Genomic DNA, 23,635 nt, shown 5'->3' with positions numbered 1-23,635 from the left:
GCCGGGGCACTGTGGATGACCAAGAGGAGCCAGGGCAGAGCCGGGGCCCTGTGGATGACCAAGAGGAGCCGGGGCAGAGCCGGCAGTCTGGGCAGAGCCGGGGCCCTGTGGGTGACCAGGAGGACCCTGGGCAGAGCCGAGGCTCTCGGGCGCGCGCCCCTCAGCCCCTTCAGGGACGCAGCAGGCGCGCGCGCCCGCGCGGGGCGGTGACGTCGCGGGCGCGGGGCGGGGCGAGGCGGGGGCGCGGCCGGGCGCGCGCCTTTGTTTGGGGCGGCCGTTCCCAGGCTGCCCGCGCGCCGCGGGGCGGGGCCGGGGGCGGGGCCGGGGGCGCGCGGCGCGGGGGGCGTGACGGCGCGCGGGCCCGCGGGGTCAGTCGGAGCGCGGCGCCGAGCGGAGCAGGAGGGGATAACCGGGGCACAGCCGCGCACCAGCACCAGCAGCGCCGATAGCCGCCGTCAGCCGCACCGGAACGAGCGCACCATGATAAACACCCAGGACAGGTGTGCAGCGCGCTCCCCGCCCTCCCTCGCTCCTCAGCGCGGCGGCGGCGGCGGGCGGGCCTGGGGCGCGGGCGGGCGCTGAGGCGGCGGGGAGGCCGCGGGACTTGGGGAGGCCGCTCCGCCTTTCCTCGTTTAAAATCCCCATCGAGGCGTTGCTTCCCCCCGGAGGAACCCCCCGGGGATGGGTCTGGGCTCGTCAGGGCCTGAGCACCCCTCGCTGAGCAGCCCCGGCCGCGGCGGGGTCCGAGCGCTCCCTCCCCGCGCCCCCCTCTGCCTGGAGGAAGGTGCTTTTCCAGGCACGAACTTGCAGCATCTGTGTGTTTTTCTCAGCTGACCGACCTATCTTGTGTGTGTGTTCCTTGTTTGGAGTCCCCAGCGTGTCATTTCCTGCGCCCCTGATGGCCGATAAGAGCCCAGAGGATGCGTGTGGGGCAGCCTCGGTTCTTGCCTGTGTGGGAGATGCTTGAGCTGTGCTGTGTTCAGTAGATGGTTATTTACAATTTACCCCTCAAATCGGACTCCTGGATATGTGTCCAGCAATAATAATAATAATAATGTAATAATAATTGTTCCTATTATTGTTGTTATTAGTATTATTATTATTCAGGTACAGTTGCATCTCCAGCGCCTGTTTTAGGAAGGGGCAGAAAGGAAAACAAACAAAACAGTCATTTCTCCAACGTCAGGAGAGCTCTCTAGATCCTTCCATCTGGTCTAAGTGTTCCAAACAAATAAAACCCCCAAAACGCGAGGGAAATGTGTCGATTTCAGCCCCTGGTGGTGCTCTCAGCCTGGCTCTGTGTGCCACGAGCAGCGATGACGGGGTTCTGAAGTTGTTGAGCTGCCCTTTGCACTTCCCAGGGACAGGGCACGGGCTTGGGATCGCTGGGAGCTTAGTGAGTTAAAATTACACCCGCGGGATGAGAGCTGAGAGCTTAACATCGACTTCCAGCTCCCCTTGCGGGCAGAGCACAGACGAGGAGCTCGTACTGAGGAGTTCCTCCTCGGAAAGGCCTTGGTGATCTAAATGCATCTTAATTTCTACCAAGCAGCAGGAAAGCAGCTTCTCCAAGGAGGACAGACGTCAGAAGGGAGCACAAGCCTAACTTTTAAGCTACAAACACACCTCAGGGAGAGTTTGTAGCGAGGATGGATGGAGGGATCAGATGCTGTTGGGTGTTTGCATGAATTTCCCCCCAGTGAGCTGAAGCACAGCTGGAGAAAGCAAAAGCCCTTTTTTGCACTCTCTTCCCTGAGGGTGCTGCTCTCAGAACCCCAATCCTCGGTGGGGGTCGTGGTGGTGTGCAGGGACCCTGATTTTGGGGGAGGATGGTGGAGGTTTGCAGGCAGCAGCTGAAGGGGGCTGGTGTTTTGACTTCTGCATGTGCCAGAGGAAGTGAAACCGGGAAGTGTCTTTGGCTGCCTCTCTGTTTTAATTTTTTTTTTTTTTTTTTCCCACAACTCCACTTCATTATCCAGTTTCTCGATGCCTTGGCCGCAAGTTGCAAAGAGCTATCAATAGTACATTGTTGGCTGGAGGCTAGAGGGAGGAGGGAAGGGAATAACAAAGCTGCCAACAGCTTTCGGGGGTGGGGACGGCACAAAGTGCTTTGTCATCCTCTCGACATCCTCTACTACTGAGCACACAGTGGCCCATTGATAGCCCCAGGCACAGCAGGGAGCACACAACACCCTGCTTTGCTCCCAGACATCTCCTGGTGTATTGAAACTGCTTTTTCTCCAAGAGCTGCCTGACATGGCAAGGCTGCCCCAGTGCCCCCTCTAGCAAACCTGGGGGAGGGAATGTGTGCAGGAAAATATCAGTGTTTTCTGTAGAAAGATGGCTTTGGTGGTGGGTGGTAAGCAGAGATCCGTGGTGAATTCTGCCTGTGCATTTGTGAGTTGTTTTTGGCACTCAGAAATACCAACCTGTAGTAGTTTGTTTGCAGCTGGCACGGGCAAGTGACAAGGCCAGGGTGGATGGGGCTTGGAGCAAGCAGGTCCAGTGGAATGTGTCCCTGTGGAACTGGGAGGGCTTTAAGGTCCCTCCCAGCCCAAACCAGACTGATTCCCTGTTTCTGGCATCTGAGGTGGTTCTGACAGTGCAGCTCTGTTTGGATACTTAAGCCTGTCTGCCTCGTGGACAGGGATTAGAGTGGAAAAACACTGCATTGGTAATCACTTCAAGTGAGAAGTTTAAGGGCAGAGAGTGGCTGTCAGAGCAGCTGCAGAATTTATCCACTCAGCCTCATTGCTGGCTCTGTGCTCACAAACCCCCCCTCACTGTGTTGTTTCGGTGGTGCTTCCACAGCTTTGAGCTGTGTGTTTCAGAATGGGAGCACTGGGAAGGGCTGTGCTGAAGGAGCATTGCTGGGCCTCAGCACAGGGCTGTTGTGGTGCTGAGAGAGGAACCAAGGCTCCAGAAGTAAAATAATTTGCTTTGATGAGCTTCCTAAAAGCCAGAGCAGGTATTAAAGGCTGTGTCCAAAGCAATTCTGGAGGACCATGTGTAGAACTTCCAGACAAACTTGGAAACTGCAAAGGAAATGTGTTTTCTTGCTGTTCAAAGTAGTTCCTGGGGTGAACTCGTAATTTTTAGGGTGGGATGGAAGATGCTTGCATGGTGCTTCATGTGTGTGTGAAAATATTGCCATGGATGTTGTGGAGCGTATTGAAGAACCAACCCTTTCACTTCTCCTGGCTTTGAAAATGTGAAACTTAAACCTTCTCCTCCTAGGCCCTGTTGATCTATTTGTAGATATTTGCCTCTAGAAAATGTGTGCTCATCTGGTCATGTGTTCCCAGCCATCTGCTCCTGGCAGCCTTCCAGGGCTCCCTTATTAGCATGAGGTTGCTCAGCACTCTCTGGGTTCCTGGCTCTGGCCCCTCCTCCATTCCCAACAAAGCCCCCTGGGGGTTCTGGTGCCGCTGGGTGGTTTCTGTGCTGACCCCTGGGTGCTGTGGAGGAGCGAGGATACAAATGATGTGGGGGTTTGAGCCTCCAAAACACGATCCCTGCTAATGTAACAGGGTGTTCTCTCTGTTTCTCTTGCAGTAGTATTTTACCTTTGAGTAACTGTCCCCAGCTGCAGTGCTGCAGGCACATCGTTCCAGGGCCTCTGTGGTGCTCCTGATGCCCCTCACCCACTGTCGAAGATCCCCGGTGGGCGAGGGGGTGGCAGGGATCCTTCTCTTTCAGCTCTGATTTATAAGGTGAGACACATTTAACCTCTGAACATTCACCTCTGCCTGTGTTACAGCTCTGCTCAGTTCCTTTCACAGTCTGGTGGGAATAAATGCAAAGAATTCTGAGATAATAAGTGGGAGAACAGGTAATTGTTCAGGTCTCTGCTGCTTAAATATCACCTGTTTATTAAGAAATGAGAGCCCATTGTGCAGCAGATCATTCACCAGGCTGTCCCCAGGGGCCTGCTGCAGCTATTGTACAGGGAGCCTGCATTATCAAAACGTGAAAGGGCCTCTGAAATGCCTGGCAGAGAAAGGAAGTGAGAAGCAGAAAGGTGAAATGCAGCAAGGGAGGGTTGATAAGCTCCTTCCTGCCCCCTGCTCTGGAAGGTGAAGCTCTCAGGGCCTGGGAGCTGCCTGAACCCAGGTGCAGATGGGAGAGGCAGCTCCCAGACAGGGCTGTTCCTAGAACATGAGCACAGGCAGGGCAGGATCAGCAAGGGTTTGTGTCTGCAGGCCTGCAGCTGTCTCATTTTGTGTTCCTCCTCATTCCATGGGACCTCTCCTTTCCAATGAGGAGACCTGGCTGCTCCTTCCTGTGGAGTGATTTGTGTGCCTTGGCTCACAGCTCACAGCTGTCTCCTTTCTGGGACAAGGGCTGCTTTTCCTTGCAGATGAGGCAGGCTGAATTTCTGCTGACCCTGCAGATTTGGCTGTTGTCAGAGGTGTTAGACCTGATTTTAATTAACCTGTGGGCGGCACACAGACGTCACCTGATGAAAAGATACAGACCCTTTTGGGCCACAGCTCCCAAAGACTCCTCTGGGAGTTCCTGAGAGAATCACAGAGCTCCTGGTTGCTCTCAGTTTCCTTTGGTGAGTTTTCAGCACTTTCCTCACCTTGCAAAATGCCAACCTCTGAGCCTCCAGTGATAAGGTCCCATCAGTTTAATGCTCAGGGTGAATTGTCACAGATGTTTGGGGGTACAAACTCCAGAGAAGCTGCACAATGGGCTTCCTGTCACAGAAGGAACATACAAAAACAGCATCAGGTGGGCTCAGGAGAAGTAATGAATCCCCTCTGGGTGGGAAATGGGACCCTGCAGCCTGAACTCCTGCTACCCAGCTTTGCCAAGCCTTGTGTGTGCACCAGGCAAGGCCCAGAGGCAAAAAATGGGCTCAGCATGGAGGAGGAAGGTGGAAGGAATCATTATTTGGAGACTTTGGAGTGTTTGATTCCAGTACAGCCCCAAACTTGCAGATTTTGGCAGTGGTGTGTAGGCAGGGGGGATGTCATCCAGATAACTGCATCCCAGAAATATGGATGGAATTCCTCCTGGATTTATTGCTTGACAAAAACTAGCAGAATCTGTTAGAAAATCAGCCCCTTCTGTAGCAAAGAATCATGGAATAGTTTGGGTTGGAAAAACCCTCTAAGGTCATTCAGTCCAGCTGTTCCATCAGCACTGCCCATGTTCCATGTGCCAAATCCACAGGGCTTTTAAACCCCTCAGTGATGGTGACTCCACTTCTCTGGGCAGCCTCTGCCAGGCCTGGACAGTCCTTTCAGTGCCAACATTTTCCCTAATACCCAACCTGCTCTGGCCTGCAAGTGGTTGAGGTAATTTCCTCTCATCCCACCCCTTGTTCCCTGGGAGCAGAGCACGACTCCCAGCTGGCTGCTCCCCCCTGTAAAGGAGCTGTGGAGAGCAAGAAGGGCCCCCATGAACCTTCTTTTCTCCAGGCTGAGCCCCGCAGCTGCCCCCCATCAGATTTGTGCTGCAGCCCCTCAGTGTCTGTCCTGGAATGAGGGGCCCAGAAGTGACCCCAGGATTTGAGGTGTGTCACACCTTGGGGTGGTGACTGGATTCTGGTCACCTGCTCAGTCTGGCAGTGCTGCAGTTACAGCAGCTGAGCTTTCCAACCAGCATGACCTGCAAATGCATCTGGATCTGAAAGCTGAAGTCCTTTTTCCAGCTGTATCAGCTGTTCCAGTCCAAGGGATGACCTTTCTGAACACACCTGCCTCTGCCAGCAGGACTCAGATACGCCACTGCCATAAATTTGGGATCGCTTTAGGTGTTGGAATTTTTGTGTTAAGAGACTTTGAGCTCAGCTCTCCATGCAGGGAGCTTTGCTGGAGCTGGGAATGCCACAGTGACTGATGTGGGTGCTGCACAGCTGAGATGTGCCCTGCAGGTGCAGCACATGGCAGCAGTGAGGGCTTCCACAGCTTTCTCCAGCCCCTTGGCCAGGGTAGATTGTAACATCCTTCCTCTGACCCTGCCACCACACCAGGGCCTCCCCCCATCCTTCCTGGGACATCTGAGGAGCAGAGCAGGGCTGGGAAATCTTGTGTTTGGTGAATTGGAACCAAGTGGAAGTCGTCCTTGCAGCTTTGCACTGCTGAAATGGAGCTGCAGGGCTGGGGAGCCAGGGTTTGGGCAGCTGGGTAAAATCCACTCTGGTGGCAGAGGGTTTTGTCCACAGGAACGTGGCAGGGGGATTTTGTGTGGGGATTTTTCCACGGTGAGCTAAAACCGAGTGCTTGTTGTGTAAACAGGATTTTGCTTTGAGCAGCTTCCAAAGAATTTTGGGCTGTTGTTGCTGCAGCCCACAGAGTTTTTCTCTTCCCCAGCATCTCTGGATGCCTAGGAATAAAGTGTCAGCTGGCCCAGGCAGGCTGTGTAAACCTAATTCCCAGTGAACCAGGGGAACTGGTTCTGCTAATCCCTGTGGTCCTGCTGCCTTTGGCTCCTGGGCTGTCACAGGGGGTTCAGTGGAACAATCTCACTGGGTTTAGGGCACTGGACACAACTTCTGGTGCCAAGGAAGTTCTGAACCAAAGGGCTCAGAATGCTTTTCCCTTCACTATGGCAGTGCCATCAAAGGCACACCTCCCATGTGTCAATCCCAGCCTGCTCCCCTTACCCTCCTCACCCAGTTTTACTTTTGTGAGCATGGGAAGAGCTGTGAGCTTTTCTGGAGAGAAGGATGTTTTCTGGAACAGAAACACTTTCTGCACTGAAACGAGACCTGTAAAGGGTCCTGTAAAGTCACTGCTGGAGGATTTACACATGAGCCCCTTGGATTTGTTTTTTGTAAGAATCTCTGTATTCAGCCCTGCCTCTCTCTGCTGGCTCCATCACAGCCACAACTTGACCTCATTGGAACAGCTCTCAGTGCATTTCTTGGTGCACTCAGCCACTCAGACTTCCTTCAAACTCAATGAATAAACTTGTTTCCTACAGGATATTTATTCTGGTGAAGTGTAAGCTTGTTTTCCAGCTCAGCTTTGTGAACTTTCAATGAAAGGCAACTTCCTCTGCTCAGCTTTCAGAGACCAGGCAGCTCCCAGTTTGCCCATGGTATTACTTTGTCACCAGTGTCAGTGTCCTCAGAGGCTGCTCTGTCATACAGCACTCAAACCAAGGGACATCTGGTTTAAGACAGGAGGTAATAGGAATTAAAGCACTGGGACAGTGGCTTGAGGAGCTTGGAAAGAGCTGCTGAATTAATCACCCTGTTAAAATAAAATATCTGGAGGCTGGACAGCGCTCACCCAATGTCCCAGAGGAGAGAACCACTGCCCACCCACCTGCTGAGGACAGGGGGACACATGGCTTTGCAGGTTTCAGAGCTGCCCAGGTGCCTGTGATATGAGGGACAGGGACACAGGAGCTGCCACCAAGCACAGGGGACATTCATCTCCACTGCAGTAACAGGGTTAACTCAGGGCTCTGCTTCTTTCACTGGGGCTCTGCACTGAAACATGGAAATCATGACTGGGCAAGCCAAGTGCCTGCAGGAATTGTCTGAAGGAATGGGGCTTAACCACTGAATTGTTTTCTAGGAACTGCTGAGCTGATCCCAAGTAATCTGCATGCTTGGCATCCTCATGGGGCAGGACTGGGGAAGGACGTGTGCATTTGTGGTCTCTGGAGGAGACCTCCTCAGAAGCTTCAGATCTGCTGGAATTTCCCCATGCTCTATGTTTTCCTCCCTTACACCAGGAGGCAAACCATAAAATCTGGGAAAGCAATTTGTGGTCACTCCTGGAACAGAAAGGCTGTGTTGGGGATGGGGGAGGCACCAAACCTGGCTGGGCTGTGGTAGCAGCAGCTCTGTGTTGGGTACAGTTGTGTTCTTGGAAGGACAGTTCCTGAAGCTCCACCAGATGTGGCTGGAGCCTGCAGTGAGGGAGTGGAGTCTTCTACTCAGAAATTTAATACCATGTCAATATGTAAAACTACATTCCTTAACAGGAAAACATAGCTAGAAATCCCTCTGAGGGCTGAGAACTGTGTGATGTGTCCCCGAGCCAGCAAAAGGAGAAGGGAAAAGCATAATCCTCTTCTTAGTAAAACCCTAAGACCATTCCTTTGCATTTGCTTTCTCCAGTTGTCTTGTGGCTGTTCAGGACTTTACCTTTTTCATTTTCCCAGGATGAGAAGATCACTGTTAGCCAAGATGTCCCAGTGCATGAAGGGAAGCCTCACATTGTCCACTTCCAGTACAAGGTCACAGAGGTGAAGACCTCCTCCTGGGATGCAGTGCTCTCAAACCAGAGCCTCTTTGTGGAAATCCCTGATGGATTATTAGCTGATGGAAGCAAAGAAGGGTAAGTTCTGCATCCCAAAGGTGCAGCCATGGCTCCTGGAGGGCAGGACTTGGGTTACATAAGTGATTGTGGATGGACACCTCATCCCTGGAAGTGTTCCAGGCCAGGCTGAATGGAGCCTGGAGCAACATGGTCTAGTGGAAAGTGTCCCTTGGCAGGAGTTGGAATGAGATGATTAAAGGTCCCTCCCAAACCAAACCATCCTGGGATTCCATGGTGTGTGTGGGGAAAATGGGCTGTGCAATAGCAGCTCTGATTGTGGTCTGTGCACATTCTGCTCCCTGGTCTGTGGAGTGTGGAGTCCTCCATAGGAATATTTTTCCTCCCAGTGATATTCCAAGTGAGTTACATTTTTGGAGTCCCAAGCCTAATGAAAAACAAGCAATAAATGAGCAGAGTGAATCTTTGTATACTTTGGTATAGAAAGCCAACAAGATTTTCTCTGATATTTTATTATTTTTTAATTTTATTTTTCTCTGGCCACTTGGCAAGCCAATCTTGGCAGATTTTCCTCTTTTTCAGGGAACTAAAACCCCTCCATGCTATTGATGCTGTCCTCCTCAGTAGGTGGATCTGCTCTTGGAGCCCTGGTGCTGGGCTCTGCCAGGAGCTGTGATTTTTCTCTTGGCAGAATCCGGTCATGTTTTGTCCAGACAGCTCTGCTATGGGAAGTTTGTGTAAATGCAGCTTCCAGAGCAGCTCCTTCCTGCCAAGTGCTGTGCCAGAGGTCTCTGCTGCAGTGGAGATGTGGCTTTGCTGGATTCCTCAGCTCCTCCTAAATCTCCAAGCAGGCTTCATCCCTCAGTGACACGAGCTCATTAAGGAAAAACCCATGGCTGGGCACCTTCAGGAAAGTGGCAGTGTTGTTGCTGTCTCACACTTGACTCATTTGCCTCTGAGTCCAGATAAATGTTTGTGTAGTTTCTCCAGTTGGCCTGTAAATCTCTGGGCTCTCCCTGGAATGGGTCCTTCTGGGAGGGGATTTATTTGCCACTGTCATTGTGACTTAAAGCGCAATTTTGTCAGGTTATTTTTAGCTGGGTGAAACAGCCGAGGAGAGGCCAGAAGCCATAATTAAAGTAGTTCATTAACATATTAACAGAAGCCTTGCAAATTTAATCTCCTGCTCTGCTCTGACAGCCGGTTGCTGAGATGTGGAGTGAAGGCCTGTTTGTCACTGCTCTGGCAGCGCCAGCGGTTCCAAGTGACAGCAGTTGATCAGTGAGCCACCCTGGAGGCTGCAGAGGGGTTCCTGCAGCACCACTTCCATCAGGAGGTGGCAGAAATAATCCAGCTGGAAAGGCAGGAAGCGAGGATTCAGGGGCAGCAGCTGTGCCATCCAGCTCAGGAAATGGCTTTGCCTGTGCACGTGTTCTCTGGGGATGGTTTGTTCTCCTTTTCTGCCTGCCACGAGCTCGGTTCTGGGCGGTTTTCCTTCCCAAAAAGCACAGAACTCCCAGAGCCCCCACGTGCATTGCCAGGGAATGCAGCCTGGCCTGGGAGCAGCTGCAATATTCCGCTTCCTGACCACGAAGGCTTCGGTCCCAAAGCACCACGGGTGGGGAGGTGTTTGTGGCTGTGAGGACAGGAACTGATCCTGACTGGGAGCAAGGACAGCTCTTGAATCTGCAGGGCAGGAAGCCCATTGTTTCAGCACCCATTGTTCGCTGGAAGGGCGCTGTAAACAATCTTTGTGTCCGAAATCATCCAAACAGTTGATAATTTGATAATGCTCAGAGGCTTCCTCAGGACAGGACTTCCCAGAGCTCATGTCCTTTTGTCTTCTCCCTCCTTGGTAGGTTGTCAGCACTGCTGGAATTTGCTGAAGAAAAAATGAAAGTCAACTATGTCTTCATCTGCTTCAGAAAAAGCAGAGAAGATCGAGGTGAGAGCTGGTCTGTGCTCGGGTTTGCTCCTGACATCCCACACGGTGCTGCTGAGACTTTAAAGAAACTTGGTCATCCCAGGGGACCCTCCCAGTGCAGGGATTGTTATGTGCATAATTCCTACAGGAATAGTTTTGTGTGGAGGGTAAGGGTGAGGGAGTGCTGTGGTTTCTCCAGCAGATGTGCTGGATAGGGCTTGGAGCAGCCTAGTGCAGTGGAAGCTGTCCTGGCCCGTGGCAGTGGGGTGGAATTCAATGAGCTTTAAGATCCCTTCCAGCCCAAACCATCTGGGATTCTATGTGGGATTCCGTTCATCTGCTTTGCTGCCCTGCCATTAAACACTCTGGTGCAAAATGCTGCTCCTGAATGATTTGGGGTGGTTTTTTCATCCAGTGTCAGTTAATATTCCCCCTTTTGGTGAGCAGTGAAGTCTCTGTTTGGCACCAGGCTGCTGTGACATGGAAGGTGAAAGGGAGGAGTTACTAGACAGAAAACAAGCACTTAGAGCCTGTTGTCCTGAAATTCATCAGCTTTTTAAAGATCTCCTGGCACTCCTGTCCTTTCCAGGCTTACAGGTAATCCTGGCCCAAGCTTGAGATACTTATGGCTTTGGGGGCTGCATTAGGGTCTAAAGATAGACATGCTGGGTGAGGGATTACAGCCTGGGGGCTGGGGGATGTACCAGGCCGGGAATGTGTCACTGCAAATCCCACCAGAGCCAGGCTGTATCCCAGCCAGTAATTCCAACCCCAATTCTAATTTTACTCCGCAGCTTCACGAGCTGTCCCGGCTTCTCTGAAATGAAAGGCCTTAGTAAAGCTGAGCTGAGCCCAGGAAGATGTCATCATCCCTCATTACCGTGCCAAGAATAATTTCCAAATCAAGTCCTGGCTGTTATGTCACACTAGCACTGCTTGTGTAGGTGGCCCCTGCAGAGGCTGGGGACAGGGGACAGAGCCAGTGCCAGGGGTTGTTTGTAGTTCTGGAGTGGTCAGATCCTGGGTCCTTGTCTATGCAGCTGGAATTCAGTGCTGCCAGAAAACAGCTTCAGGAGCTCCTCTGTGTTATCTCTCAGTGTCCTGGAGCTGATTGCCCGAGGGTGCCACAGGGTGGGACACTGCACCAGGGTATCACAGGTCACAGGGCACCCGTTGCTTCAGTGAGCCAGGCACGGTGCCACAGAACTGGATCTGTGTGGGCTGGCCCCACTCTGAATTCCCACCGGGAACCATAAGTGGCTTTCCTGGGGTCCCACCCCGACCTGTGCAGAGCTGTCTGGAGTTTCTACTGAGCTCCAGCACCTCCTTGTGGAGACAGCAAATGTCACCCTTGTCCCCAAAGAGATTCCTCCTTGCTGCTGTCTGTCCTCTCTCGGTGCTCAAGGGGTGCTGGGCCTGGACAAATCCTCTGGGATGGCCACCCACATCCTGGGAAAGCAGGGATGTGCAGCTGGTGCAGGCACACAACCAAGGATTGCTGTTTCTCACAGGGGATAGAAAAAATATTGCAGGAGAAACATGGACAGAGCTGCTCAGCTGCACAGCTAAAATCCCTTGACACTCAGGAGCAGCTGCAATGAGCACAGGAGGAGACAAAAGCCCACAGCCTGCTGGGGAGGGCTGTGCTTCTCTGCATAGGAAGCTGTGGATGCACTCACAGAGGGTGTCCCACGCAGTTTGATACTGATGGCTCAAGGGAGAGGCAAAGAGGGTTATTCCTGGTGGTAACACATCTCCTTGTCTTTGGTAGCTCCACTCCTGAAGACGTTCAGCTTCTTGGGCTTTGAGATCGTGCGGCCCGGCCACCCCGCTGTCCCGTCCCGGCCCGACGTGATGTTCATGGTGTACCCCCTGGATCAGAGCTCTTCCTCCGACGAAGAATAGCTGCAGAGGGCAACTCCAGTGGGACCCTACATGCTGTGGAGGGGAGAGAGGACCACCTCCTTTCCTGAGGAGAGGGAAGCAGAGCTTCTGTTGGACTGCAAGCGCATTTCTCATTGTTAGATTGGGCTGTGTACCCCCAGAGTTGACTCTCATTGAAACATGTTGCCTAGAGAACTATCTATCACACATGTAATCATCACTAGGAAAAGGAAGATGTTTATGAACTGGCATAGGAGCTCTTCCCATGCAGCTGCATGGTGTGGGAGCCCCGGGGTCGGTACCACCTTCGGGACTCCTCCGACCCCCACCGGTGCCTCCTGCCCGCCCAGCGTGGGCTCAGCTGGGACACGACCCCTCCATGTCCCACTCAAGACCTTACAAACAGCCTGGCTTGGTGTGGGGCACATGCAGGAGACACTCAAGTTTATCCTTTAACACTACATTAAACCCCCCATACATCTCCACTCCAATGCTGGTTTAACTGGTCTAACCTTTTTTTTTCCCTTTTTTTTTTGAAACTTCTTGCTCTTCCAGCTTTTGTTTTATGCAGTCTTAACCCTGTTCCATGTTCCCACTACACTATCACAGCATTCAATAAAAGGGGCATTCAGATGAACTTGACACACCTGGGGCTGCTTATTTGGGAGGAGCAGTTTCCTGACCTGCACCATGCTGGCTGGGATGGTCCAAAGAGCCAAGAAAAGCTCCTGCCTTTACCATCCACCCCAGGATGGGTTTGGAGTAACCCCAAGCCCTCAGCTCTGCTCCTACTCATCTTCCCACAGGGATGAGCTCAAGGCTTGAGATGCCACCAATGGCTGTGTCCAAACCAAAGGGTTGTGTGGGGGCAGGTGCTGGGATATTCTCCCCACCCAGGGGCTTTTGCAGGAAGGGGCCACATGGTGCCAGCAGTAGGTCATGGCTCAGCCCTGTCCCTGTACTTGGGCTGGCTCTCTCTGGCAGGGAATTGGGCTGTGCCCCAGGGCAGTGCCCTCAGCTCTTCCTGGCCTGGCTCCTTGTTGTGGGATTGCTCCTGTTGTGCCCTTGCCCTTCACAGATGATTCTACTGGGAAGTTGGACCTGCATCATTCCATATCCACCATGGTGAGTGGTTAGGGAGAGGTGGGGCTCGGATATGAGTGAGTGTGAATAAATAATCATAAATTTGGGTCTCTTTTGCCCTCTTTCACCTCCATGAAGCCAAGAGGGAAAGGAGCTCTGCTGTCTCCAGCAGGACATTAGACCCTCTACCAGTTTAAAATCAAAGAGGCTGTCCTCTGAAAGAGGAGCCCTTGGGAATGGGTGTTCCTGGCTGAAACTGCTGAGTGCTGCTGCTGCCTTGAGAAGGGTGCAGTTTTATCCCTTCTTGTGTCTGGAGCTGCCCCAACTCTGGCCCGAGACTGGTGGGTGCCTCCTGGGTGTCCCTGCACGTGCCAGTCGCTGGCACATCCCAGCTGATGGGATGGGAACCACTCTGCTGCTTCTTACTGGTAAATTTGACTGGTAAAATGTAGGATTCTAATCACAGGAGCTGCAGTGAGGCTGATCTGAGCTCGTCATTCTGCTGGAGATACGAGGCTGCGTAACTGCATGTGCTTCTCGGACAATTTCAAATCCTCTCCTGCCCTGCCTCAAGTAAAGGAGGGCAAATGTGGATTTCCAAGATCATCAAATGCCTTCCAAAAGCACCTCTGGAAAATGTGGAAGGTGCCTCTGCCCTGTACCTCCTGAACCTCAGGCCATGGTGTAGAGCAGGCCCTTGGTGCCCAGGGGTTCAGCCCTAGGGGGTTCTGCCCCCAATTACCAGCTCTGAGCTCAGCTGCAGCACCCACCAGAGCATGAGTGCTGGGCCAGAGGTGGATCTAGGGGTCAGTGAGAACCAGGAGCCTTTCTCAGATGCCTGAGGCAGGGAAATCCCCTCTCCCGCCCCTAAAAATAACTGGCCACACTCTTTAGGGATAAAGGACCAGACTTGGGGGAACAGCAAGAAAAAGCCACCCTCACAGGTTTGTGATTGTCTCTTAAAAAGATTTATTCTCCCTCCTTGCCTAAATGTACAAAGGCAAGAAGAGTACAGTTGGTATATATATATATTTATATATATATATATAAAAAAACAAGGAACTTGGTAATAATGTACACTTTACAGAAGGGCAGAGTCAGGAAGACTGAAATGAAACCCAACACAGCAACGCCAATGGAAACGAGCTATAAACACCAACGGTCTGACACCGGGGCTGGGGGCGGCCCTGTGGGCAGCAGCTGGCCCAGAGAACCCCGAAAAGTCAAACCTCAAACCTATTCTGCAAAAACTGTTGTTTCATTTAACACCTAAAGGGAGACTCAACTGGGACCCAAGTGGGAAGGTGGGGAGCAGCCCCCCAAGCCCCTCTGCCTGCCAGCAAAGCCTGTGGCACCCCCAACACCCCCAGGCACTTCCTCTGCGCCGCTGGGGCCGCTGTGGGCCCCGGCCGTGCTGGGAGCCCAGCTGGGCCGGGCCGGCCGGGGCTGGAGGTAGGAGCAGCCAGCGGGACACTCCTCCACGGTGGGATGTGGGGCTCTGAGCACCCCGACCCTGCCAGTCAGGACACTCCTCCACGGTGGGATGTGGGGCTCTGAGCACCCCGACCCTGCCAGTCAGGACACTCACTCCTCCACGGTGGGATGTGGGGCTCTGAGCACCCCGACCCTGCCAGTCGGGACACTCCTCCACGGTGGGATGTGGGGCTCTGAGCACCCCAACCCTGCCAGTCGGGACACTGCTCCACGGTGGGATGTGGGGCTCTCAGAGCACCCTGACCCTGCCAGTCAGGACACTCACTCCTACACGGTGGGATGTGGGGCTCTCAGAGCCCCCCGAGCCCGCCAGTCCCCGCTCCCGTGGCTATGTGTGGCTCTGTGCCGGGTGTGGGGCGGGTCCATCAACCCACCTTGTCCCTGCGGAGTGTGCCGGGCCACGCGGCCCCGTCTCCTTCCAAACACAACAAAAGGTGGAAGAAAAATGAGTCAGACAACAAGAGCAGGCTGGGGCCGCTGTGCTGCCGGCACCTGAAGCGGGCCGAGAGCAGCCAGCACCTCCTTTCCAACTGGGTACAGTGGGATGGGGAAGAAACGGGGAAAGAAAACAAAACCCAAAACAACAGCTTTCAAACAATTGCTTTTTACAGTATGTACAGAGCCCAGCAGGCAGAGCATCCCCGTACAGCGGCCCTCAGGGCCGGGTGCGACACGGACACACACAACTGAGAGCGACGGCCCCTGTCCCCCGGCCGGGCAGCGGGAGAGGCGGGGCAGGGCGGGCGGCCCGGCCGCTGCGGGGCCGAGGTAGAGTGTCGGCCTGGGGTGAGCCGCGCTGGGGCTGGGGGCAGAGGACCAGAAAGCCCCTGTCCTCAGAGCTGGGAGCAGCCAGGAGTGGGGACCATCTTCCTCCAGGACCTGGTGCCCCCAGCCCTGGCACGAGGCTGGAGCGGGGACCGGCACGGCCCCACACGCCTCCGGCAGAACCTAAGTGTGCTTGTTTCTTGCTGCGCCCTGCCTGCGGCCTGGGGAAGCTGCCCTCAAAGCAAAAGGTGGATGAAAAGGGGAGCCACAGCCCCCCCAACAGCAGGATGTGCTGCCCCAGGGTTTGGGGGGCACTTGCCGTGATAGTGGGGCAGAGAAAAGGCTGGGATTTGTAGAGCTGCAGCTCCGAAACCAAAGCAAAAGCCACAGGCAGGAGCTTCAGGCAGGTCTTGGCCGTGCACAGCCTGGGGGGCCCAGACAGCCGGTGGGGTGACAGACACAGCCCCCAGCTCTGTCCCCTGCTGCCCCCAGCCCCACAGAGCCCCAGCCCCCAAGGGCAGAGGCTGCTTTGCTGGGGCCAAGAGCTTATCCAGCCCCACTCTGGCCACTGGCCACGTGCTGGTGGCTTCTGCCCACAGGCACAGAGTTGTGGGTGCTGTGGGGTGCAGGACCAGATGAGGGACTGGGAGAGCCCCACAGCTGCCTCCAGCCAGGCTGCCACCCACCCACCTGGCTCACACCAGCCCCCTGACACCCGCCAAGGCTCTGTGAGCCAGTCCTTCCTTCCTTCCTTTCCTGAGACTGTGGCCACAGGGCAGGCTCGGCCCCATGTTCCAAGTCCCCGCCTGCCCCCAGTCCTATCGTGAAGCAGCAGCTCACAGAGACACGGCAGGGTCCCAAATTCATCAAGAAACCTCAGTGCTTCTGTTTCCTCTTCATATGCACCAGGCAGGTGAGTCGCCTCCACCCCAAGTGCTGGTGCTCAGTAGAATAAATATATCCGCAGGTACCAGCTCACCCAGTCCCCAGAGAGGGGTGGGTGGGGAGTCAGTGTGTGTCCGACGAGGGGAGAAGACAGTCTGCCTCAGATCACGGCAGGAACGTCAAGCAGTACAATTAACACCATTCAACTGATGTCTAAAGGAGTCTCCAGCGCTTCTCCATGTGAGCCAGTCACACGTCTTGTACAGCCCAGGCATCCCGGTGTGTCACATCCTGCCACGACCCAAGGGCAAGTCAGCTCCCACGAGCCCCAAGAGGCACGGGCAAACCCTAAACCCTCGAGGGCATCCCGTGAGTGCCCATGCCGGGCACCTGGGGCCCGGCCCGGCTGGGGAGTGCGGCAGGAGCGGAGCCTTACCGTTCTCACCTCCGGGGAGGCGGGTACAGGGATGGGGCGGAGCCTTGCTGGCTGGCCACGATGGCTGTGGAGGAGAGACCTGCGGGGAGAAGAGGGGTCAGCAGCTGCTAGGCCGGGCCCTCGGGGACAGAGTAAGGGTCTCATGGCCCAAGGGCAGGTGCAGCCCCCCCCAGCCCAGCCCCACTCTCACCTGTTGCATAGGGCAGGTTGTACTGTGCTGGCAGCAGCGAGTACCCGAGGTGGTGGTGGTGGTGATGTGTGGAGAGCAGGCGCTGCGAGGGCGACGTGCGGGGCCGGTCACCACTCCTCTCCCCTGCCCCCGCTCCTCCAACGCTGCTGCAGCTGCCACTGCCCCCCACCACCCCACAGCCACTGCGCTCCCGCTCCTGAGACGTCTTCTCGCTTATCTGGGGAGGAGAAAGCACACACTGCTGAGGGACATGACCAGTGACCCCAGGGCATGTATCAGGATGCTCCCTCTGCCTTTGCCCATGGGGCGGGACAGACAAAAGCCATGTGGAGGATACAGGGCCTGTTTGAGGACCACTCTTTCCTCACTGTGTCTCCCAGCTCAGCCCAGCAGGAGCCATGGAATGGAGACAGCCCCCACATCCCACCTGCCAGCTCCAGGGCTGGGGACAAGTGTCACCTGGTTGCTGCAGGGCCTGGAGATGCCCCAGCACTGAGGCACAAGTTTGGCTGGTCCATCCCAAAGGATTTGTAATGTAGGAATCCATGGCTGCAGGTCCCCCCACAGCAATAGAAACAGCAAAACCACATGACAAACAGAGCTGCTCCCACCTCATTATAGGATCTAGGGACTATCCCACAGAGCTGGGTGAAGCCAGCACCCTGCTGATGCTCACCGTGGGTGATTTGCTCTTGTAGTGGCTGGCATGCTGCTGCAGGATGTCCAGGGCCTTGGACTCCGAGCTGGATTTACAGCTCACGCTGGGGCTGGCCCGGGACTTGTCACTGTCATCACTGCCAGATGCCTTGCTCCCATATGGAGAGAAGGAGTAGCTGGAGGGTAGGTATGATCCTGGGGGAAAAAAGCAGTCAGGGCACCCGGAGCATTCAGGCAGCACAGTGGGAGCATGCAGCTCTGTAAGTGTGTGAGAGGATGTCCCACAGCCACCCCCCACCCTGAGAGCAGGGACAGCTGGCAATGGACACCCCCTGAAGGCCCCAGCTCCCTACCTGGGTAGTTCTGCATCATGACGGTGGGCATGGCACGGTAGCTGGGGTGGTTGGGGTCATACGACTGGCTGTAGGAGTAGCCGTGCATGTACGGGATGTAGGACTGATGCTGCGTGAGGGGTGAGGACACGGGGACGTGGACACTGGGCCTGGGGTCCTTCCCCACCATGCGAGCCTCCTCGGTGGGGGTCAGCTTGCACTCGGAGCTGCTGCTCTCCTTCCCGTCCTCCTTGGACGAGGCTTCTTTGCTTCGATTTCTTTCTTCCTTCAACTTTCGGTCCCTCTCCTCTTTCCACCGCTCATCCTCTGTCTTGATGTCTGAGTACTTTGCTGGGTACACGTAGGTCCACATCCGGGGCTCGGCTTCCTGCAAGAACAGCCAGCCATCAGAACAGCTGCCTGCCTCTGATCCTGCCTGTCCCAAAACCAGCCTGTGTTTGGAGAAGACTGGCAAACCCCATTCCCTTTCTCTGAGCTCTCCTTGGCCCACCCATGGCCTCCACTTCCTGCAAGAACAAGCCAACCACCAGAGCAGCTGCCTCTCCATAGCCCCACCTGTCCCAAATCCAGGCTGGGTTTGGAGGAGACCAGCAAACTCCATTCCCCTTCCCCAGGCTCTCCCTAGCTCATCTGCGGCCTCACAGCCCCACCCTTTTTCTCTCATGGAGTCTCCCCACGTGCTCTCTGAGGTGATGGCCCCATCAAAGCCCAGTGAGCAGCTTCCTCCAGGAGCAAACCCAAGGAAGGCTGGGCTGGCAGACAGGGCAGGGCATTACCTGTCTGTACCAGAGAACAGGGTCCACCTCCGCCTGCCGGCCACACTCGGAGCCAGCCTTCGTCTCAGCCGTCTCCTTCCCCAGGTGACCAGGCTCACCCAGCTTCACCTTCAGCCCCTCAGCGACCTGGCTGCTGGACAGCTTGGACGACTCCTCCAGCTTGGGGATGATGACGGATTTGGCCATATCAGGACCTCCCTGCTCCTTGGGCTTGCTCAGCCCCGACTTGACGAGGTCTGTGAGGCTTGGGGCTTTGGTCAGCGTTGGGGGCATGGGTGGCTTCTGCTTCCATTCTTCTTTGAGCGCCGCCTCCCTCTCTTTCAAGCCCAGCTCTGCCTTCTTCTCCAGCCCTCGCTGCTGCTGCTGCTCCAGGCTCTGCCTCTGCTTCTGCTGCTCCTCGTACTGCTGGCGGTAGGCAGGGTTGGTGCTCAGCAGGTGGGCATGGTAGCCCTGCTCGCTGTAGCCGTAGGGTGGCACGTAGGCGTACTGGTTGTAGTAAAGGGACTGCATGTACATGTTGGGGCGCTGCTGGATGACCGAGGGCTGCTGGCTGGAGCCACTGCCGAGCTCTGCCTTCTTCTCTTCACAGCCTTCACTCTTCACCTTCACCTCCGGGCTCTCCTGTTCCTCGTCCTTCTTCAGCTTCAAGGTCTGTGTCTCGGCTGCAGACTGCCCGCCAGGATTCAGGGGTCCTGGGCTAGCCTGGGGGTAGCCAGGGGAATAGTAGGTTTCAAAGCCTTGGTAGAAGGGAGACTCTTTGCTCTGCGGTTGTGGTGGGAAAAGAGCTTTTTTGGCGCCTTCCTTAACCAGCTGCTCTGGATCCTTCGCCTTCACACTCTCCAGCTTGCCCTCCCCATCCTCCCCAGCATCAGAGATGTCCGAGTAGGCCGGGCTGTTGGTCTTCACCGAGCTGGCCTCTGCCCCATTCTGGGTGACAACATGCAGTGGGGTCAGGGGCTGGGCTGGGTTGGTGCTCTCCAGCCTGCTGGCCCCACCGATGGAGGGACTGGGGGCGTTGTCAGTGAAGCTGTAGATTTTATCTGCCTCGGCCTTGATGCTGGCGAGCCGGCTCTGGTGGGGGTCAGATGAACCGTTCAGCAGCCCCTCTCCTTTCATTCCCAGCTCACTGGATTCCCCCCGGAAAGGGCTCTTACCTTCCTCTGCTCTGCAGGCTTTGCCAGGAGTCAAAGGGTTTTCCACCTCTTTGGGCTCTTTCTTCTTCTTGTCTTTCTTCTTCTTCTCCTTGGAAGGGGTGAGGGCAGGGTTGACAGCGAAGGGCTCTCCCATCACTGTTGGCTTGGGCTGGATGGGTTTGAGCTGGGGGCTGTTGGGCATGGTCTGGACCACAGTTGTGGCCAGGCCAGCGGAGGAGCCGGGGCTGGCTGTGGTCAGCGTGGCAGTCTGGAAGGTGTAAATCGGCTGCGGGGGGATGGCTGGTGCAATGGGTCTGGCAGACTTCAAGCTTTTGGAAGGAATCTTCTCCTGTTTAGCACCAGAGGCCTTCTTTGACTTGTCCTTATCAACGCATCGCTTCTCCAGAGAGTCAAAGTCATCGTTACTCGTCTCATCGGCCACCGAGGGACCATCCTCAGAGCCATCATTGGACAGAGCACCCAGGTCTGTGTCCCCTTCCCCACCCACCTTCTTCTTGCAGGGGACCTTGGCGCTGAACTTGCTGGATGGGGAGGGGCTGTGTGGCTCCATCAAACGCACCTTGGGGGTGGCCGAGCGCGCGGGTGAGAGGGAGCCCTTCTGTGTTCCAGCAGCACCATTGCAGCTCCCAATGTCGGCATGCAGGGAGGGCTCCTCGCCATACTCACTATCCACATCTGCTTCTAGCTTGCTGTCGTCATCCGTGTGTGCGTGGGCCTGGTGGTACTTGAGCCCATTGATATGCTTGTACTTCTTGTTACAGTTGGGGTGGGGGCAGTCGATGAGGATGGGCGAAGGGCAGTTGCGCTCCAGGACAGCCGGCTCCACCTTGACCGTGGCAGGTGGCACCGAGGCCGAGCCCATGGAGTTGGTGCGGATGCGCTTGCTGCCCTTGGAGTCCTCCGAGCTGGAGTTCAGATCCATGTCGGAGAGGGGTTTGCTCTTCCTCTTGGTGACCGAGGAGGGGCTGGCCTTCACATCCTCGGCGGCGCCCCCGGGCGGGGTGCGGTGGTCTGAGGAGTTCTGGCTGCCCCGGCGGCCCTTGCTGTTGGCTCCCGCCCGGGTCTTGCTGCTGTTGCTGCTGCCTTTGCTCTCCGAGGCAGCGGCCGTCTCGTTCACCGGCGTGTTGCTGTTGGGGCGCATCCGCTTGCCCCTGCCCCGGCCGTTGCGCATCTCCAGGTCACTGGTGGGAGAGTCACAGAACCTACAGGAGGAGGACACAGAGGCTTGAACAGAGACATGGTTGTGCTGTCCCCAAGGCACAGTGGGGACCCCCTTACTCCCCTCACTACCAATCCCATACACTTCTCTCTCCACTGGCCGATAAAGAGGAACCAGAGAGGTTCCCTGGGATGTGCTAAACTGTCTCCAGTCCCCCCACATGTGACTGCAGGGGCAAAGAGCCATGGGAGCAGCTGGGTTGGGCATGGAGGACATGCCAACCCCAGTGGCAGCCCCATGGGCACATGGCAGAGTGTCCCAGGTGCCATGGGGGCCATAGAGGCCCAGATCTGCCCTCAGCACCAGGAGCCCACCAGAGCCCCCCACGCACTCACCGGGGAGGTGCCCAGTCATGCTGCGTGCAGTCCAGCAGTGTCCCCACGTATGTCTTGTTTCTCCAGGTGACGTTGACCACCAGCATCCCTGCAAGGCAAGAAGAAAGGGTCAGACAGGGCCAGGTGTGATCCCATGATGCCAGGAACCTGCCCCTCAAGACAGGCAGGAAGAAGGGATTAGCTCTAGAGTTGAAGGAGGGTGGACAAGTGGTCATGGGCTCTCAGAAGAGTTGGTGTCCCTCCATCACTGGGCTCAGGGCTGGAGGGACACCAAGATGGGATTAGGAGACTCCCAGCTCATCCCTTCTCTTGCCATGTCTCACCTAACCTCTCTTCCCATTCCCTACTTTCATGGGATGTTAAAACCCAGTGACCCCCAAAGGGTTGTGGGATTTCAGCCCTTCAGGGGGGACCTGAAGATCCACATTGGCTCCGTGTGTGCTCAGGTAGGGTAGGGAATGTGAAAGAGCTGGAAAGACCTTGGGGAAAATGCAGAAAGCTCCTAGAAAGGGCTGTGCACCCCAAAGTGGAGCTGCAGACCTCCCAGCAGGGCTATGAACCAGCACGGCCATGAACCTCATGACTCTCCAGAAAAAGCTGCTACTGCCACTAGATGGCAAGCTGAGCCCAGCATTCCTGCCCAGAAGACTGTCCCTGGCAGGGAAACCCAATCCTGGCAGAATAATCCTCTGTTGCCCGGGGCCACTTTGCTTCAGCACCTCCACGGGAATCCCTCTGCCCTGTATTTTCCTCTGGAGAACCATCCATGGGGTCACAGCCTCCCATCACGGAGCAAAGTCACTGGGCATTCAGAAAACCTTGGAGTTTCAGCTTTTCCACACTAATTCAGAAGAGGAACTGCCTGGCTCACACCCACACTGAGGTGAAGGACGCTCAGTACCTCTTCTGGGAGGCAGAGGGGTCTTCCACAGCACCCCTCAGCATTGTGGCGTCTCCTCCTTGCCATGGATCACTGGAGCAGAGTCTGTTGTGCCAGGCACATTTATCCAAGCAAGGTAAAACTCGGAAACACATTTGCAAGGGTTGATGAGTGCAGCAAGATATACGGCCCTGGGAGATGGATGGAGCCGAGGGAGCCTGGAGCAGCTGCGCCTGAAGCATGTTTATAAATCTCAGCCCACATCCCCCGTTGTGCTATGCCAGCAGCCAGCTGCAGGCTTCGGCACGGATAATACATGGAGCCAAGGCCAGACACGTGGGGCTCCTTCAGAGACAGAAATGAAATGCAGACCTTCTCTTTCTCCTTTTCCTCCTGGAAAACGCTGCGAGCAGATCATGGTGCCAGCACATGGCTAAGAGGCACAACTGGCTCATCCCAGTGAGCAAGAGATGCTGGGCTCTGCCTTCAGAGGAAGGTGCTGGGGACCTGCCCTAACAAAGACATGGCCAGGCTGTGATGATGGACACAACCTGAGGGAGAAACCAACTTCTGGGAATCCACAGCCCAACTCATGGAAATACCAGTGGGGTGCTGGTTCCAGGCATCCCAAAGAGGGCACATGGAATATGGCCTTCTGTTCCTCCTAATGCAGCAGTTTATGGCAGGCAGGAGCCTGTCCCCCTTTCTTTAAAATCCAAAGAAGCTCCTGGCTGCCTCCTGCACCCCAACCCAGCCCAAATCCCTCCCAGTCCTTCTGCTCTCCCTGCCAGCTCAATCCCTCTGAAGGCAGAGAAGGCCACGTGAGCCACTGCAAGTTAATTGCATGGCAAACCACTGGAGTCTCTTGTGAATCCCGGGGCCAGTGCGTGATATTAGAAAGAAGTGCTGGCATTTTTCATCCCGACCACCACAGTCACAAGAGAGAGATGAAAGAGGAAGGGGCAAAACGAGCTGGCACCGTGTCTCCTTCCCTGTTGGAACACCAGACCTCCAATACACACCAGCCTATATTTAACCCGCTGCAACCAATCATACCAAATCCTCTCCTAATCCTCCAACAATAACCCAGGACAATTTAAACCCCAGGATAGATCCTAAGCAGCTTTTTTCACCCACTGTGTCCCCCTCCCATGGCAGGATGATGAGCAGGCATGACAAGGGCAGCAGTGAGGAAGCAATGCTTTCACATCTCCAAGAACGCCGATGCTCTTGAACAGAAGGAATCCCACTTGGGTAACTCCCACCCCACCTGGTTTATGGGAAGGTGACATCTCTGAAGCTCTTAAGGAATCAATATCACCCAAATCTGGATGCAAACCACACAGCATCCTGC

General features: G+C 55.4%; 2 protein-coding genes across 2 annotated transcripts in view; one reads left to right on the top strand and one right to left on the bottom strand.

Moving 5' to 3' along the window:
- Positions 1-480: 480 nt before the first annotated feature.
- Positions 481-12,696, top strand: OAZ2 (ornithine decarboxylase antizyme 2). The gene is given in 6 exon segments (XM_059482524.1): positions 481-500; positions 3,556-3,631; positions 3,633-3,713; positions 8,131-8,306; positions 10,106-10,191; positions 11,942-12,696. Coding segments are annotated over 6 exon segments (573 nt in total). The 3' UTR covers positions 12,076-12,696.
- Positions 12,697-14,082: 1,386 nt separating this feature from the next.
- Positions 14,083-23,635, bottom strand: part of ZNF609 (zinc finger protein 609) — a 61,984-nt gene continuing 52,431 nt past the window's right edge. Inside the window, 7 exon segments of the mRNA XM_059482216.1 lie at positions 14,083-16,572; positions 16,718-16,796; positions 16,908-17,124; positions 17,584-17,759; positions 17,918-18,284; positions 18,694-21,049; positions 21,402-21,489. Coding sequence (XP_059338199.1) covers positions 16,723-16,796; positions 16,908-17,124; positions 17,584-17,759; positions 17,918-18,284; positions 18,694-21,049; positions 21,402-21,489 — 3,278 coding nt within the window. The 3' untranslated portion in view covers positions 14,083-16,572; positions 16,718-16,722.

Source organism: Ammospiza nelsoni, chromosome 14, assembly GCF_027579445.1.
Source record: "Ammospiza nelsoni isolate bAmmNel1 chromosome 14, bAmmNel1.pri, whole genome shotgun sequence".
Lineage (NCBI taxonomy): Eukaryota > Metazoa > Chordata > Aves > Passeriformes > Passerellidae > Ammospiza > Ammospiza nelsoni.
Note: the sequence above shows the minus strand (reverse complement) of the source record. Positions and strands in the feature narration are given on the sequence as shown.